The sequence below is a fragment of the Mustela lutreola genome, chromosome 13, assembly GCF_030435805.1.
Source record: "Mustela lutreola isolate mMusLut2 chromosome 13, mMusLut2.pri, whole genome shotgun sequence".
Classification (NCBI taxonomy): domain Eukaryota; kingdom Metazoa; phylum Chordata; class Mammalia; order Carnivora; family Mustelidae; genus Mustela; species Mustela lutreola.
Window position 1 is genome coordinate 2,542,363 of NC_081302.1, and position 14,659 is coordinate 2,557,021.

General features: G+C 50.0%; 1 protein-coding gene across 2 annotated transcripts in view; it reads left to right on the forward strand.

Annotated features, from left to right (window-relative positions):
- COL4A1 (collagen type IV alpha 1 chain) overlaps nt 1-14,659 on the forward strand; it is a 130,841-nt gene that overhangs the window by 2,297 nt on the left and 113,885 nt on the right. Inside the window, exon 1 of one of the 2 annotated variants that reach the window (XM_059143854.1) lies at nt 1,385-1,468. The exons of the other annotated variant lie outside the window; for it this stretch is intronic. Within the exon in view, the coding sequence (XP_058999837.1) occupies nt 1,400-1,468 (69 nt within the window). The 5' untranslated portion in view covers nt 1,385-1,399. Of the gene's footprint in view, nt 1-1,384; nt 1,469-14,659 lie in introns of those variants that run through there. 2 annotated transcript variants of the gene reach the window in all.

Here is a 14,659-nt window from a genome sequence, read left to right on the forward strand (position 1 = left end):
CCGAAGGGTTCTAGGGTTACCTGTGCCTTAAAAGAGAATCTGATTCACACTTTACCTGCATTTGTACCTGTCCCAACATTGCCCCCACCCCCATGCTGGGCAAGCATTGCCCCCCCTCCATTTGAAAGGCTCTTTGATTTTATATTTGACCCTATCTGCCATGGTCATATTGTTCATTTACTAGTAGATGGATTTTCTAAGCCAGTGATTTTCCCCCATGCCCAGTCTATCCTGATTCCCCTCCCCAACTTTTCTTTCTGAGGCAAGAAGGGAGGAGGAGGGGACAGGCCTGAGCAGAAGCGCCCCGATTGCGGGTGCCCTGTGTTTTCAGTCCTGCATTCAGACCGGAGGGAAGCGGAGGGAAGCGTCCCCACCGCAGGAGCCTCGGACTCCTCTCTCACTGCGTCACCCCCTCCCCCCTTAACGGATGGTTTCTCAGGATTGGAAACGTGAACTCGCCCCCAAGTGTGGAGATGCCTGCCCCCGGCTCTGGGCGTGTTCAGACCCTGCTCACTGTCCTGGGGCTCCGTGACCCAGGACTCACGGAGCTGAGACTTAGTCCCCATGTTGAGTACGACTCTGTTCTGTTGCAAAGGGAATTGAAACAAGAAGTCCGAGCTTTCCCACCGGCCCGTGGCGGCACCATTAGCCCAATACCCCAGAGAGATACAGCCCAAATCATTAGGTTCCTCATCTGTGGACTTGGCCCAGCCGGAAGGAGTAATGCATGTAAACTGCGTGTTGCAGGCGCGGCCCCCACAGAATTATCGGCCGCGTAAGTTCATCACATACACCAAGAGCAAGTGTGGTTTAAAAGTGTCCGCTCTTAGTAGGCCGATGAGCTGGGAAGACTCCCCCGACTCCTCGGTCAGGCAGACCTGACCCTTCTCCCGGGGACTGCTCCTTCCGTCCTTTGCCCCGCGCATGCGCCCTGAGCCCTCCCGCACGCTTGTACTCTGGCTGGCCCGCGGGACTGCGACTGCGCATGGGCTCGCCCTGCCCCCAGGCCGCTTGCACTTGGCAGGGCCGCCGAGCAGCACGCGGGCCGCCGAGCAGCACGCGGGCCGCCGAGCAGCACGCGGGCCGCCCAGGCTGGTGAGTGTCACAGTGGCCAGCTGCGCAGGACGCAGAGACGCTTCCAGGAGGACACCCCACCTCCCGCTCTGAGGGGGACGAGAATCTATAAGGTCAGCGTCGCTGTTTCCATGAGCTGTGAGGGTCATTATGCTCACAGGTGCCGCCTGTGCCGCCTGTTCCTAGACTTGCAGCCCCTGCATTTGAGAACGACACGGAGGCTCCCTCCTTTGAGAAACCCAGATGCCACGTCTTCTGTTACCAGCCGTGGTAGCTGACCTTTCCTCCCAGAGGGGTAGAGACACGGAAGAACAAGGTCTGGGAGATGGTGGGAAGAGGCACCAGCTCCCAGCAGGACCCTGACTTGGGGGTGTCCCCTCTCCCCAGGCTGCAGGTACATTGGGGTGTGTGGAAGGTTGCCGCATGGATGGCTGCTTCTAGGCTGCAGTGCCTTTAGGAACTGCCCCAGAAAACGTAGCCTCACTTGGGCAAGTACATGAGGGAATTCACAAAACCCATTATTCATTAACAAGACTGTTGGCAAATGTCTTGGGACTGGTCAGGATGGTCATCGCTTCAGGAATTCAGTTACTTAGTGAAGAGCTAGTAAGGATTTTTCAGACAAATGAACCCACTGGTGCCTCTCTGGAACAAACCCTTTGAGAAATCCAGAGGGCGTCAAAAATTGAGTGAGTTCTAACACTTGTTTGGAAGAAGTATAGACAGTGTTTGTTTTAACATTTGTTCCAGAAATTCGAAAAGGATTAACCTCATTAAAATGCCTCTCAAGCAGATTTGGTATTTTTGCATTCTTGAGATAGAGTAAGCAAAAGCAACAATAGAATGCCGAAAATAATACCATTAGGGCATTGTTCTTCCTGCTATTATTAAACAACCACTAAAAAATGTCGACTATAGAACAATACAAAAGACATATTCCTACTATTCTCAGGCGTACAATGAGAGAGGATATAAACCAGAACACGTTTCAATGGTCAAGTTCTTTGGAGGCACTGGACACTGTAAGAATTACTTGGGGTTAATATTTTTATAGTCTGGTACACGGTGAACTGGTTCCATCCTGTGTTTCCCTCCATTGTTCTCCTGGTTGTGCTCTAGTGACATGTGTCTCTCCTAGATTTCCTCCTGTTTCTCCCTTCTTCCTCTGCCCAGGCCCTCGGCATGGGTGTGCGATGGGGTCCAGCCCGCCGGCTCCTCTCCTCTCCTCTCCTCTCTCCTCTCTGTGCTGTCTGCCCTCTCTGGCTGGGAAGATCTGCTCTTGTGATCCCATGAAGAGGGCTCCAGACCTTTTTCTTCAAATGCAGCCTAGGATCTTCGCATTCCCATGGGTCATGTCACCTTGGCTTTAGTCTCAGACTTTGCAAACGTGTTCAGAGCTGAACTTACAGTCTTACCCAGACCGACTGCCCATTCCCACTGTTGCCTTGTAGTCGCCGATGCCCCAGTATCTCCTCACACTCAGCCCAGACACGATGACTTCCCCTAGAGGAAATCTCTTTTATCCTGTCTCTTTTTAACCTCCATGTCACTCAGTCGCCAAGGCTGCCATGTCTTCCTCCTGTGGGCTTCTCTGCATTCCCGCCTGCTTTCTCCTCCCATGGCTGCATCCCCCTTCCAGGTCTGTCCGCCTTGAGCCAGGGTTGCAGCAAACCCCTCCTCGTTCCTGGGCTCCCTCCAGCCCAGTCCTCGTGTTGCTGGGTGGCTACTTGTCTCTAGGGATCCATTTATGACCACGGCATTCCCCTGAGGGGCTACCTCATGTCCAACCGCAGCTTCCCTTCTGTTCCATGCGCTGGTTTCTATTTGTCTTTTGATAAAGACTTTCTCTTTTATAGAGTAGCTTTAGGTTGAGAGGAAGGCGCAGAGATTTGCCCATATCCCCTCCTTCCCTGATGCGAGCACAGCCTGTCCTCCATCAGTGTCACCCACCCGAGTGGGGCATTTGTCACAATGGGTGAGCCTACGGTGATGCGTCATCATCTCCCATGTTGCATGACAGTCACTCTCGGTGTTGTGCAGTCCATGCGTGTGGAGGGGTGTGCAGACATGTCATCACTGTAGCGTGACCCAGAGACTTCAAGACCCCCCGTGCTCTGCCTGTTCCTCCTTCCCCCGTATGCCTGGCAACCGCTCCTCTGACTGTCTCCATAGCTTGACTTTTCCAGATGTCCTAGAGCTGGAATCAGATGGGATGTGGCCGTTCACACTGGCTTCTTTCACTTGGTGATACACGTTCAGGTTCCTCCACACATCTTTTCGTGACCGGATCATGACTGTCTTGTTGGCGTGGAGTGATACTGCCTTGCCTGGCTGGACCACGGATTCTTTGTCCCTGTACCCCCGAGGGCCATCTTGGTGGCTCCCACAACCTGGCGGTTCTGAATAAAGCTGCTGTAGACAGCCAGGGGCAGGTTTCTGTGTGGACAAAAGTGCTCCACTCCTTGGGGTGCACATGATTGCTGGTTAGTGTGGCAAGAGTGTGTTTAGTTTTGTGGGTGACCACCAAACACCAAACTGTCTCCTGAAGCAGGCTGTGCCATTTTGCCTTCCTGCTAGCAAGAAGTGAGGGTCCCTGTGTCTCTACATCCTCTCTGGCATTTGGGGTCATCAGGGTGGGGTCCTGGCCTCTCTCCACAGTAGGGATCTCATGGCTGCTTTGATTTCGCCCTTCACGACCTGGATCTGTGAAGTTTATCTTCATGGCTTGCCAACCTGTCGGCTGGGTGATTGCACGAAGGACTAGTCTCTGTGTTCCATGGGGTGATGTCATCTGTTTGAGCCTCAGGTCCCTAATCTGAGAATACAGTGTCCTTGGAAACCTTCACGTCACCTGGTGTGGTCGTGCCCCCAGAGCAGCTCAGTGCTCAAGCCATGCTGGTGGTTCTCGCTGCTCTGTGGCTGGGACCGCAGTGTCTTGTGTCTGTTCCTCTGACACCCCTGACAATTCTGAGCCGCTGGAGGACCCAGCTTCTCTTTAAAATTCCCCCACTATGTGTGGGGGGTGCCTGCCCCATGGAGAGACCTCACCAGTGATTTGTAATTGGGGCTGATGCTTCTGGCCGACATTCACTCTCCAGCCCTAGAAGAGCCCCGGTGTGCCCGTGCACGTGAGCTGGTGGCAGTGTTAGGGAACAGAAAGGGAGTTTGTGCCAGACGAAGGTGTTTCCTCTTAATTTGGAATTTGGAGTAGTTACTCCACCCCAGACTAAACACGACTTGGAAATATACACAATGCTGAACTCCTTATGTAAATAGTTTATTCCGTGGTTTAGTAATATTCCTAGCTTTGCTATTCTTGATTTTTAATATGCGCACTATGAGAACAGCTGATGGCCTCTGAGTTTTAAGGCTTGCGAGGTTTGTGGTAAGAGCAAAGATAAAAGCAGTGCCCCGTCAGATACTGAAGGGATATTTCACATACCACGAGGCTTTTGCCTATCGGTTGGTTTTATCTCTTGCTGATAAAGGACAGTACTCCGGCCCCTTCATCTTTTACTGCTCTTAGAGTCACCACTTCGTTCAGAGTTGTGGAATGACTGTTGTTCACTCTGGAATAAATACCTCTGTGTACCGTGGACATTTCTTTCTTGCTCACACAATGGTGAGCGATAGTGGCTGTGAATCGGACAAGGCCACTGTGATGTCACCGGCTTTGTTCGCATCTCACCAAATACACTGAGGGTTGGAGAAGCCATGTGTACACTCGAGAGAGAGAGAGGCTAGCTGTTGAAGTAAATGTCCAACCCAGCTGAGTGTTTGGAGACCTGATATTCCTCTATTTGATGTTTTGTTAAAATTGTTTAAACGTTTGAGTTTCTGCTCTAGAAAGTAAACCTATTCCTTCATGAAGAACAAAACCCGAGGTTTTCTGGTTGTAACTCTCAGTATCTCCAAGAGCTCTTTGCACAACTTTTTCATAGGTGGCACTCACTCCTGGAGAAGACGGAGGTTCGGAAGCCGTGGGTCGTGGGACACAGGGGCATGTCTTCACTTTGGAGCCGTGAACCTTTCCTAATGGGTTACTCCTTTATTTGTATTAAGGAAATATTAACATATATTTTAACCAGCAGAACATTGACTAGTACATCTCTAACAATGTTTTTCATAAAGTATGCTTGTAATTTTTGCAATACGAGAAAACAACCACAGTTTATTCTAAAACCCCACAATTATCCTTTGTAACCAGTCAGCAGTTTTGAGCACGGGAGTATTTTTTCCTATATCATCCAAGAGCATCAGCTTTAAAATGTCATTATAAATGTAAGTATCTCCTTTTCCTAATTAGTTTTAATTTTTGAGTTCCATTTTATAATTTTTTAAAAGATTTTATGTGTTTGTTGAAGAGTGTGAGAATGTGCTATAGTGCACTCATGGCGGGGAGATGGGCAGGCAGAGGGAGAAGCAGGCTCCCCGCGGAGCAGGGAGCCCGAGCTGGGACTTGATCCCAGGACCCTGAGATCATCACCTCAGCTGAAGGCAGACACTTAACCCACTGAGCCACCCAGGTGTCCCCAGTTACAGAATTTTTTTAAGGAGTACAATAATATTTTAAAAGCTTGGATAAAAGCTTGAGTGAAGGTGTATCAGTGTCTTTTCTAACCTATTTTACATTTAGGGTTTTATTAGGGAAAAAAAAAAAGGTCACAGGACCTGTAGTTTGGCCCACTTTTGTAATGTCCATTTGATTTGACTTTATATCTTAAATAGTAGTAGTTAGATATTAAGGGGTTAGTGTAATTCCAAGGACTCTAAAATTAGCCAGGCAAAAGAAGTGTCTAATTCTCTAGGAAACTTGGCCAAAGGGGTACATGCAGACAACTTGTTGGGAAGATAATTGCAGCGTTTCAGACTCACCTGGAGAGAAGCTCCAGATGGGGTAGTGGGCACTGCCGTTGAACACGAGGGTGCTGGTTTGAGTCCCTGCTGTGTGACCCTGTGCCGGCGACCTCCCTCTCTCCAACATACTCTCTCCCTCTCTCCTCTGGACAATGAGGATGGCCTTAATGCTTCGCTCAGGGGGCATGTCTGAAGATGACATGAGGCAATGTTTAGAAAGCACTTGTGCGGTGCTGGACACTCTTCTCTTTGTTAAACTAAAAACAAGTTCTGAGGAATAAGCAGCAAGTGTTTATGTCATCAAGGAAGGCATCTTGGGGCTGGAGACCATAGAAGGGCACCTGTCCCAGTAGCTGTGGGACATGAGCTCCCAGCAGAATCTCCTGGAAGGCTTGGTGAAGCACAGACGCCAGGCCCCCCTCCTAGACTTTCTGATTCAGGGTTGTGGTGTGCACCCGAGAGTGGCATTTCTGCTCCAGAGATGATAGGTCTCGTCCATTCTCTTCCTCAGGCAGGGACAGCTGCTCGAGGCACATGAGCTCTGAACCCACTGTTCTGGAACGTTGCTTTGCCTTCAAATACGAAGCTGAATTTAAAATGACTTTCATGATTCTCATTTTCTTCTCTCTTGTTGGTTGTGGTTGCCACTGGTGAGCTCAGTTCTAGCCCCATGGTGCCATCTGAAAGGTGAGAAGTGGGAAGAAGGTTCTAGAAGCATATGTGTGGGGTGTCAGGATGCTTGAAAGTTCATTTGGAGGGGTTTGGCTGATGGGAATTGGGGGTGGCTGGTGCCTGGAGAAGGTGCTGGTCCCTGTGGTCCCCTCTGCTCCTCAGGACACAGGACATGAGTTTTCCCATGATTATCTACTTTAAGTCAGAGTTTTTGCCATCCTTAGGGCTCTGTTCTGTGGAGAATGTGCACAGGCTGTTTGCCTAGGGACTGTACTGGCCAGGCCAGAACCCCAGTGGGCTGTGGGGCCGGCCCCGCCGTGGGTGACTGCCATGTCTGGCTGTGCCCACCGCCCCCCGCCCCCGCCACCTCCCATGGGTCCCAGCTACTTGGACTCCTCATGAGAAATTTCTGTTTTGTGTCTTATTATGGCTAAATCTATTTCCTGGGTATAAAGACCATTTGGGGTTAGTGGTTTAAAATAACTCCTAAATTTTGGTCAGGAAATGGCCTCTAAAATGAAGACAAACTTGCCCAAGTGGGAAGGTGGGAAAAACACTACAACGTGAGTGGTTCCGCCTCTGTCCGATGGATTTCGGGTAAGAACTCGAAACTGGTCTCAGCTCAGTTCTGCTCGCTGGTAGACTGGGGAGGATGCAGTCTTCATGACGGAGGGCGTGGACCAGGCAGGGTTCTTGGCTCATCCCTTATCTTTAACAGACAGTTCTGCACGGAGACAGGACGCCAACAGCTGAGGCTTTTATCAGTTCCTAGAGCAGTAGAGCCGCTCCGAGCAAATAGCTGTTGGATGCCTTAGTAATAATTAGATTTTGTTCTTCCAAATACTGAAAATAATAAGATTGTATTTCTTTATTCAGGAATTTGGGCTCTTAAAACTTAAAAAAAATTTTTATAATGAATCATTTGTTATTATTTCTTGTTGACCCTGGATAGCGTCCCGTGGAGTTACCATCCATGGGTACATTATAGAGAAACATGGATAATTCGTTTAAAACATACGTAACTTTGGGCATTGTTTTAGGCTAGAAAGCAGATTTGTAATCCAAATCCTCCCCCTTTTTTACAGCAGTGAAAGTAAAGAAGACTGAGAATCCACTTAAGCACATAGCATAGATTCGTAGGTTCATAACTCAGTATCTTCCTTCTGAGACTCAAAAACCTGTTCAGTAAATGTGTGTTCAGTCTCACTCGAGGTCCGAAAATGTCCAGCAGGGAGAATTGTTCTCATACTTTGTGTTCTGGTGTATGCTCATGGTAAGGGAAGAGTAGATTTAATAGTGGCATAATAGATGTAATGCTGAAAACTTTAAACCTGCACTGTTCTCCGTTTTGCCCCCAGAATTTTCACTTAGGTTCTGAAACTCTAGAAAGATCACCACGGAGTCACGGACTATGGGGCCAGAGCACATGGGTTTGAGTTCGCCAGTAATGAGCTGTTGGACTGTGGGTAGCCTAACTCAGCCTCCCTGTGCTTTGGTTTTCTCATCTGAAAGTAGGAGTGACGATGTTACCCTTTATAGGATTGTTGTGTGGATAGCACACGCAATAATACATTTGAAGCTGGTAACTGAGGGACGGCCCTGTCCTGAGCCCCAGACGTGTTAGCTCTTACTGATTCACTATTATGACATTGACCTGTAACTAAAACTACACTAACTGAAATATACCTTTCTTTTACCTCTACGTCATTCTGTAGGATTCTTGAATAATTTACAAATATTAGGATTATAATGATATTCATATATGTGCTTTAATTAAGTTTTTATTGCATAGCTGTAAGGGTCTCCTTCTATACCTAAAGAATTCCAAGGTGGGAAACTGGACTTTGAAGACAAAAATAAAACCAACACCAGCACATGGAGAGGAATGCGCCATAGTGGTTTCATCCAGGATGTGACTGAATTGGCAGTTTCAGGTTCTCACAAGAGGCCCTGAGAGTTGGTATTTGATAGTCACTCTGGACGGGTGGTCTTCCATAGGTTTGGGTGGCCAGTGTGAAGTGATCACGGTTTAACAGAATGTTCTGCAAAGGTGGGAACCACTTTCCAGAACTTTCTCCCCGACCTTGTTCCAATGAGGAAGGGCATCTTTTCCTCAGCTGGAGAAATGGAAAGTTGTCAGAGCTTGGTTTCCTCAACTTCCCGAATGCACGTGCTCTCTTGGACTCTCATCGTTGACTCTGGTAATTATTGTATCCGCTGGGTCCAGAGTTGGTGGGTCTCACTGAAGATGACAGCTCCGTCTTGTAGTGATAAATTCCTGTGGAAGCAGCCCGTGGTGCAGCTCAGCGAGCCGTTCTGGCCTGAGCACCAAAGACTCTTTAAAAGATGCCCCTCTTGCTTTTAGGAATGGCTCAGCCTCAGAAATTCAACTTTGTTAAAAGAGCCATCAATATAAGGAAGAGAACCAAGGTTTTTTATAGGAAGTATTATCTGTGTTGTATCTCTAACAGACCTTCAGGGTTGTTCCATTTATGTAGAAATGAGGAATTTCAAAATATCTGTAGAGTAGGGAAGGAGCTAGCTTGGTTCTCCTGTTGCCCTGGGAGTTGTGCAGAGCTGCTGGGCTTGAGAGAAGGCAAAGGCACCGAATGTGGAAATACCAGATGTGAGAAGCAGGACTTCAGAACGCACATGTGCTTCTACAGTGTTCAGGACTTCCAGGCAGTCTGATGAGAATGCATGTGTCACAACAGTGATGATGCAAGAATATTGTCCTTTGCCTTAAAATTGCTGTGCTCTGTGGCCAAGTCAGCAGCAACCCGTGTGAAGAGGTTTGATGAAACAGAAGGACAGGTGCTTTTGGAACCCACAGGGATGCATCCCAAAGGCCTCTAGTTCCAAGAGACGTAGCAGTTGCCCCCCCTCCCAAACCCCGGCAAGCCCTGCGGGGCAGGCTGCTGCCAGATGCAACCCCACCAAGAGTGAAGAGCCGGTAACCGCTGTGCAGTGCGTCCTTGAACTTGGAGGAGTTCACGTCACAGTTGGCACCGGCGCTCTTTTCTGGGAGCTAAGCTACTTGGCAATTGAAATCCTGCCCTAAGGACAAGGGTTACCCCGTTTCCTGGGCAAAACCAATCTAGTTTGTGAATTAGAGATAAATGAATTAGAAACACGAAGACTGTTTCTATAAAAATACTGAGTGGCTTAAGAGAAGAAAACATAGGTCAGAGGTCTTGGCAAAAGATGTTGGCAGACTGTCCCTGGCAATTGGTAGTGCCGGTCCCTTATTATCTTGCAATTGGGGAATGCCATTAACACAAGGGGAAGATGTAACATAAAAATCAGTGATGAAATATGTGATGTTGCAAAGCCTTTTCTGGGAGAAGTCATTAGAGAAATGGCCCTTAATAAGCTTAATTCCTTAATTGGCAGTTCTCTTCTTAAATGAAGTGTCAGAGAAGAAAGAGGTGTGAGATCAGCTGATGCTTCCTATTCCTCCAAACACCATTTACAAATGCTGCCCGAGTTTGGGCTGCTGTATCTGAGCAGAATTGCTTCTGACCTCAAGCCAGAATGACAGATGGTGGACATTAGCTACCGGGGGACAACTGTAAATATTAACTCCACTTACTCTAGTCCTGGGTGTTAGGCAACTACACCATTAAAGAGATCACAGCATCCCATTGGAAGCTCTGCTTTGCAAAACAGAACAATGAGTTTGAGTTTCTCATGATTCAAGCTTTGCACACAGACACAGCAATCGCTAGCTTGTGTAGTGTTTTCTCTGTTCTCCCCAGACCCTGAGCCATGGCACCTGTGTGAACCGTCGCCTTTGGGAGCCTGAACATGTACAAAGCAGAGGTTTCTTCATAAAACAGTTTTATACAATTTTGGTCTTATTTTTTTTCAAAATTGAGGACTATTCTAGCTTGCATAGGTGTGTACCATAGCCCTGGTTGTGAGTGTCATAGTCAGTCCTCTGACCTGGGGTCTACACTCATCTGCTTGGTCCCCTCATGTGTGTCCCAAGCTGGATGAACACTCGTGCAAGGCAGCCTTGAACAGAATCCAGCATTTAGCACCAGTGGAAGGAAATTGACCACACAAACTTTTAGGGGAAGCCCTGGGGAAGTGGACTGGATGGGATTGAGACTCGTTATGGCATCAGCAATTTCTGTTCTCATGATTGCAGAGTCTACTGGTGCATATGAGCTGTGTCCTCTTTGGATTCTACTGAGATTACCCACTGTTACGTCTGCATCCTGGTAACAGTCCCAGACCATTGCATTTCTCCTAACCCACTGCAGGTGCAGGCAGGTACCTGTCTTTCATGGCCTGCTGATCCTACCTGCCTTCCTACTGGGAGCCACACCGAGTTCCTGTCTGTCCTGTACTGGGGCCAGGTGGGCGGGACTGTTGGAGTTGGGGGGCGCTCGGAGCCCTAATGAGAAAGCTGCACACAGATCTTCCTGACACTTGGTCTCTCTCTTTCTAGTTAAAATAAGCTGAGAGTAAAAGGTGGTTTGGGATACCCCTCCCCAAATTAGGATCCCTGGAAAGATTAGACTCAAGAAACAATACTCTAGTCACCATTTTGTAGTTTGTAAGTGTTTTACATCAACACCTTGTGCATCTCAAACATACACAATGTTGTACATCCGTTATTTCTCAAACCTGGAAAAAATACAACCTTAAATAAGTTCAGCTTGCAAGTTAAAAGAAATGGTCTAGAGCATAGCGTGTTCTCTTCATTTGGGCAGGATATCCATGAACCCCTTGAATCATATGTACATTTTATGAGTCACGCATGGTGCATTTTTAAGGATGTAGTTGCCAGACTCTCGAAGAGCTACAAACCACCAACACTGGTTTAAAGGGATGTGGTCGCTGATTTTTATAGTAAGATCCATTGAAAAAGATTTATCAGGGAAAAAAGCCCTTGAATTTGGCAGTGGGGAAGAGCAGAGGCATTTGGCAATGCCTCCAAAGAATCGGCTCTTAGAAGGAGGCAGGACGCAGGCCCTTCTGAGGGTGAAGGGAAAGCTGGTGAAGGAAGGCGGTCTTGGCAGACGTTAATCTTACTGCCTGCATCCGATGGAGGCATTCATCTCTGGTTTCCTGGAACCGCGTGTTTCTTTGCATGTGGCGGACCTCGTCTTCTCAGCTGCTTTTCAACGTCTTGGTTTTCCCGCCACGTCTTGTGGGGTTTCCGCCCGTCACTGTGCAGGACAGATGCTCAGCCAGTCTCTGTTGGTAGCCAGGGCCGTGCTGGAGAAGCTGACCCCGGAGGGGCATCTAGAGTCTGTGTGTCTGCAGAAGGTGGACGTGGGCAGTGACTTCAAGAACCCAGGTCAGATCTCTCCGAGAGGGGGAGGTGAGAGGGCCCCTGAAGAGACTGAGCCACGGGGCGACGTTTCTGGGACGCCGATGGAACATGTCCTTAGGGAGCCATGCTGCGGGCTTCGCACCACGGTGTGAATCGCTCCACGCCATTCCCTCCCAGCACCCTCTGTGGGGGAGGCAGTGTCTACAAGGTCTCGTCCTGCCCATCAGCCACGTAAGGCATGGAAGTGAGTGTGCAGAGCGCCAGCCCGGTCCACGCCAGTGACCCTGGTGTGACTGTTAATCATTCATAGTGCCCCGCTCACCCCCAGCAGCGGCCTGATCTGGCAGATAAGTTCTCTGGCAGCTGATCATGAGATTGTACAGGGAGCGCTTTCCACCCAGTCTTGGAGACGAAAGCACATTCTTTGGTGCTCAGAGGGGCAGAAGGAACAAAAAGAGTCAAAGTTTGGGAGAATTTGGTGAGCAAGGTAGAAGAGGGTCAGAGACACGGTTTTACACACAGCAACTCCTGGGAGTCAGCAAAGTTCTTCTAGAGGCAGAGGTTTGCACACACAATTTTAAGGTCAGAAGGGGACTACTGCCACCAGTGTTCTTGGTCCGGTGGGCGGTGGCCACTGGCCTGGGGTGGAAGGCAGGCAGGGCCATTTACTTCTCTGTGTCCTTGCTCCAAGCCCTGACAGTCCCTCTTCCCACCGATTCCCCCACTTCTGCGCTGGTCTCAGAGCGCAGAGCCCTGGTTCCGGGTCAGGCTGGGTCACTGTCTGGTTCTGCCGCCACCTGGTGACCCCTTCCACGGTTCATGGACTGGCCCTGGTGGAGACCAGCAGAGAGCCCAGGGTCACAGGCAGGACGAAGTGGAAGGTGATATGAGAGAAAGGTGGGGTGCAGGGGCTGGGGGGCGCCAAGGGGAGATGAGGGTTTGGAGAGGTGGGTGGGGTCAGTGAGCAGAGGGGCAGATGCCAGGAGAGAAGGCTCCCCGCAGGAGTGCGGCCGTGTCACGGGGGCCGTGTCACGGTGGGTGGAAGCCGGAGCGAGCAGCTTGGGGCTGAGGCTGGAGCCTGAGAACAGAAGATCTCAGAGGCCAGGGACCCTGTGAAAGGAATGTTACGGCTTATGCTGCCTTTTAAGGACAACTCTAGTGTAATATAAACATGTTGTGGGTCATTAGATGTGCTGATTAAGAGGGTAAATCATAAAAGAAATTAAGTCTTGGACATAAAATTTAAACAGTGCAGTGACATTTTCATGATAAAACTAAGGCTACCCAGATTGCTTTCCCACTGGGGAGCCTGGAAACCAGAATTCCGAAGCTCTTCTTGGGCGCTGTTAGCTCGTGGCATGCAGAGAAGTGTGCCCGCGGGCCCTGCACGGCTGAGGAAATAACATGGAAGGGGCTCTGACTCGGTTTTCAGTGAGAGGAAGAGCCTGCAGAGCCCGCGCGGCGGCATGTGCGCTACTCGAAGGTGAGACAGGACCCTTCCACTTGCAAAACACCAGACTGCCTTCGAGGAGAGCAAACCGCGGCAGGTGGGTTGGTGCCTGCCGGCAACTCCCGCCCCCTTGCCCCACGGTCTACACCACACCCTCTCTGACCATTTCCCAGAGGCCTGAAAGCCAACCTGTCACCTTCCACGGTGATGTGGATCCAGAGCGTCAGCGTCCGGGGTTGGTCCATCCCCGGGCAGAGCAGCCTGTCCACTGCCCGATTTGGCGACAGGAGGTCATCGTGGTGAGTCTGCCCTGGAGGGACAGCCCACGGCATCGCTCGCGTCTTGTGCTCCTCTGCGTCTCGAGCTTTCTACACGGAGGGAGCCGGGGCCGTCGGGTTGGGCCGTGAAGGGAGCCGTGCACGTGCTCCGCAATTATGGACTTAGCGCATCTTCAGTTTCTTTCAAACTACATCGAACCAACTCCCATTTTAGTGATTTTTAAATGTTTGTGCAAAGAGAATACACAGGTGCCATGACGGAAACCAGCACGGGGAGGTGGGAACAGTTCTGTCCGTCACTCCACCCGTGCCCAGGGAATCCTTCAATAGAGGTCGGTTGCCAGAGATGTCAAATTCTTATCTCTGAAGCCATGCGTTCTTTCCAGACAAGGCGGCAACTTGTCCTTAGGTACGTTTTCCGACTCGGCAGGTCTACACCAAAGTTGGCTTGAGGCGTCCTAACGCTTGCGGGCTCAGGCAGGCTTCCCGCGGCCCCGCTCTTGAATCAGGCCCTCACAGGAAACCTTTCTCCTGGAAGCAGCCGGGAGGCGTCTGGAGGCGCTTCCTACTTGTAAATAGCTCGGAAGCCCCCTGATAGGGCCAGTGTTTGATTTTCCGTGGCGTGTCCTTGAGCTCCAGCCAGCAGCTGTCGTGCAAGGCCATCTCGGTGCTCAGCGTCCAAGGCCGCGCTGACTTCATTCTGCCTATCACAGCAGGACGAGCTTCCCGCACAGGTGACGGTTCACGGTTCCCAGCCATCTGGTCTCGGGAGAAACGCTCGGTGGGCACAAGAACTTCCGTTGTGAACCTGCTTTGTTTTGTTCTGTGTTCACTTTGCAAGACCGAGCCTGGGCTCTGGGGACAGCACACGGATAAGGTATTTATAGGATCGGGTCCTCTATAGGCAGGGACTGGGGTATATGGATATGCAGCTGCGTGTGACAACTTAGACATCCGTCGTGGCCAGCTGTGGCCCTGGGGTGGGCACCACGTGTTGTGTGGCTCACAGTCAAGATATCACAGGAGTTGAAAGGGATTGTT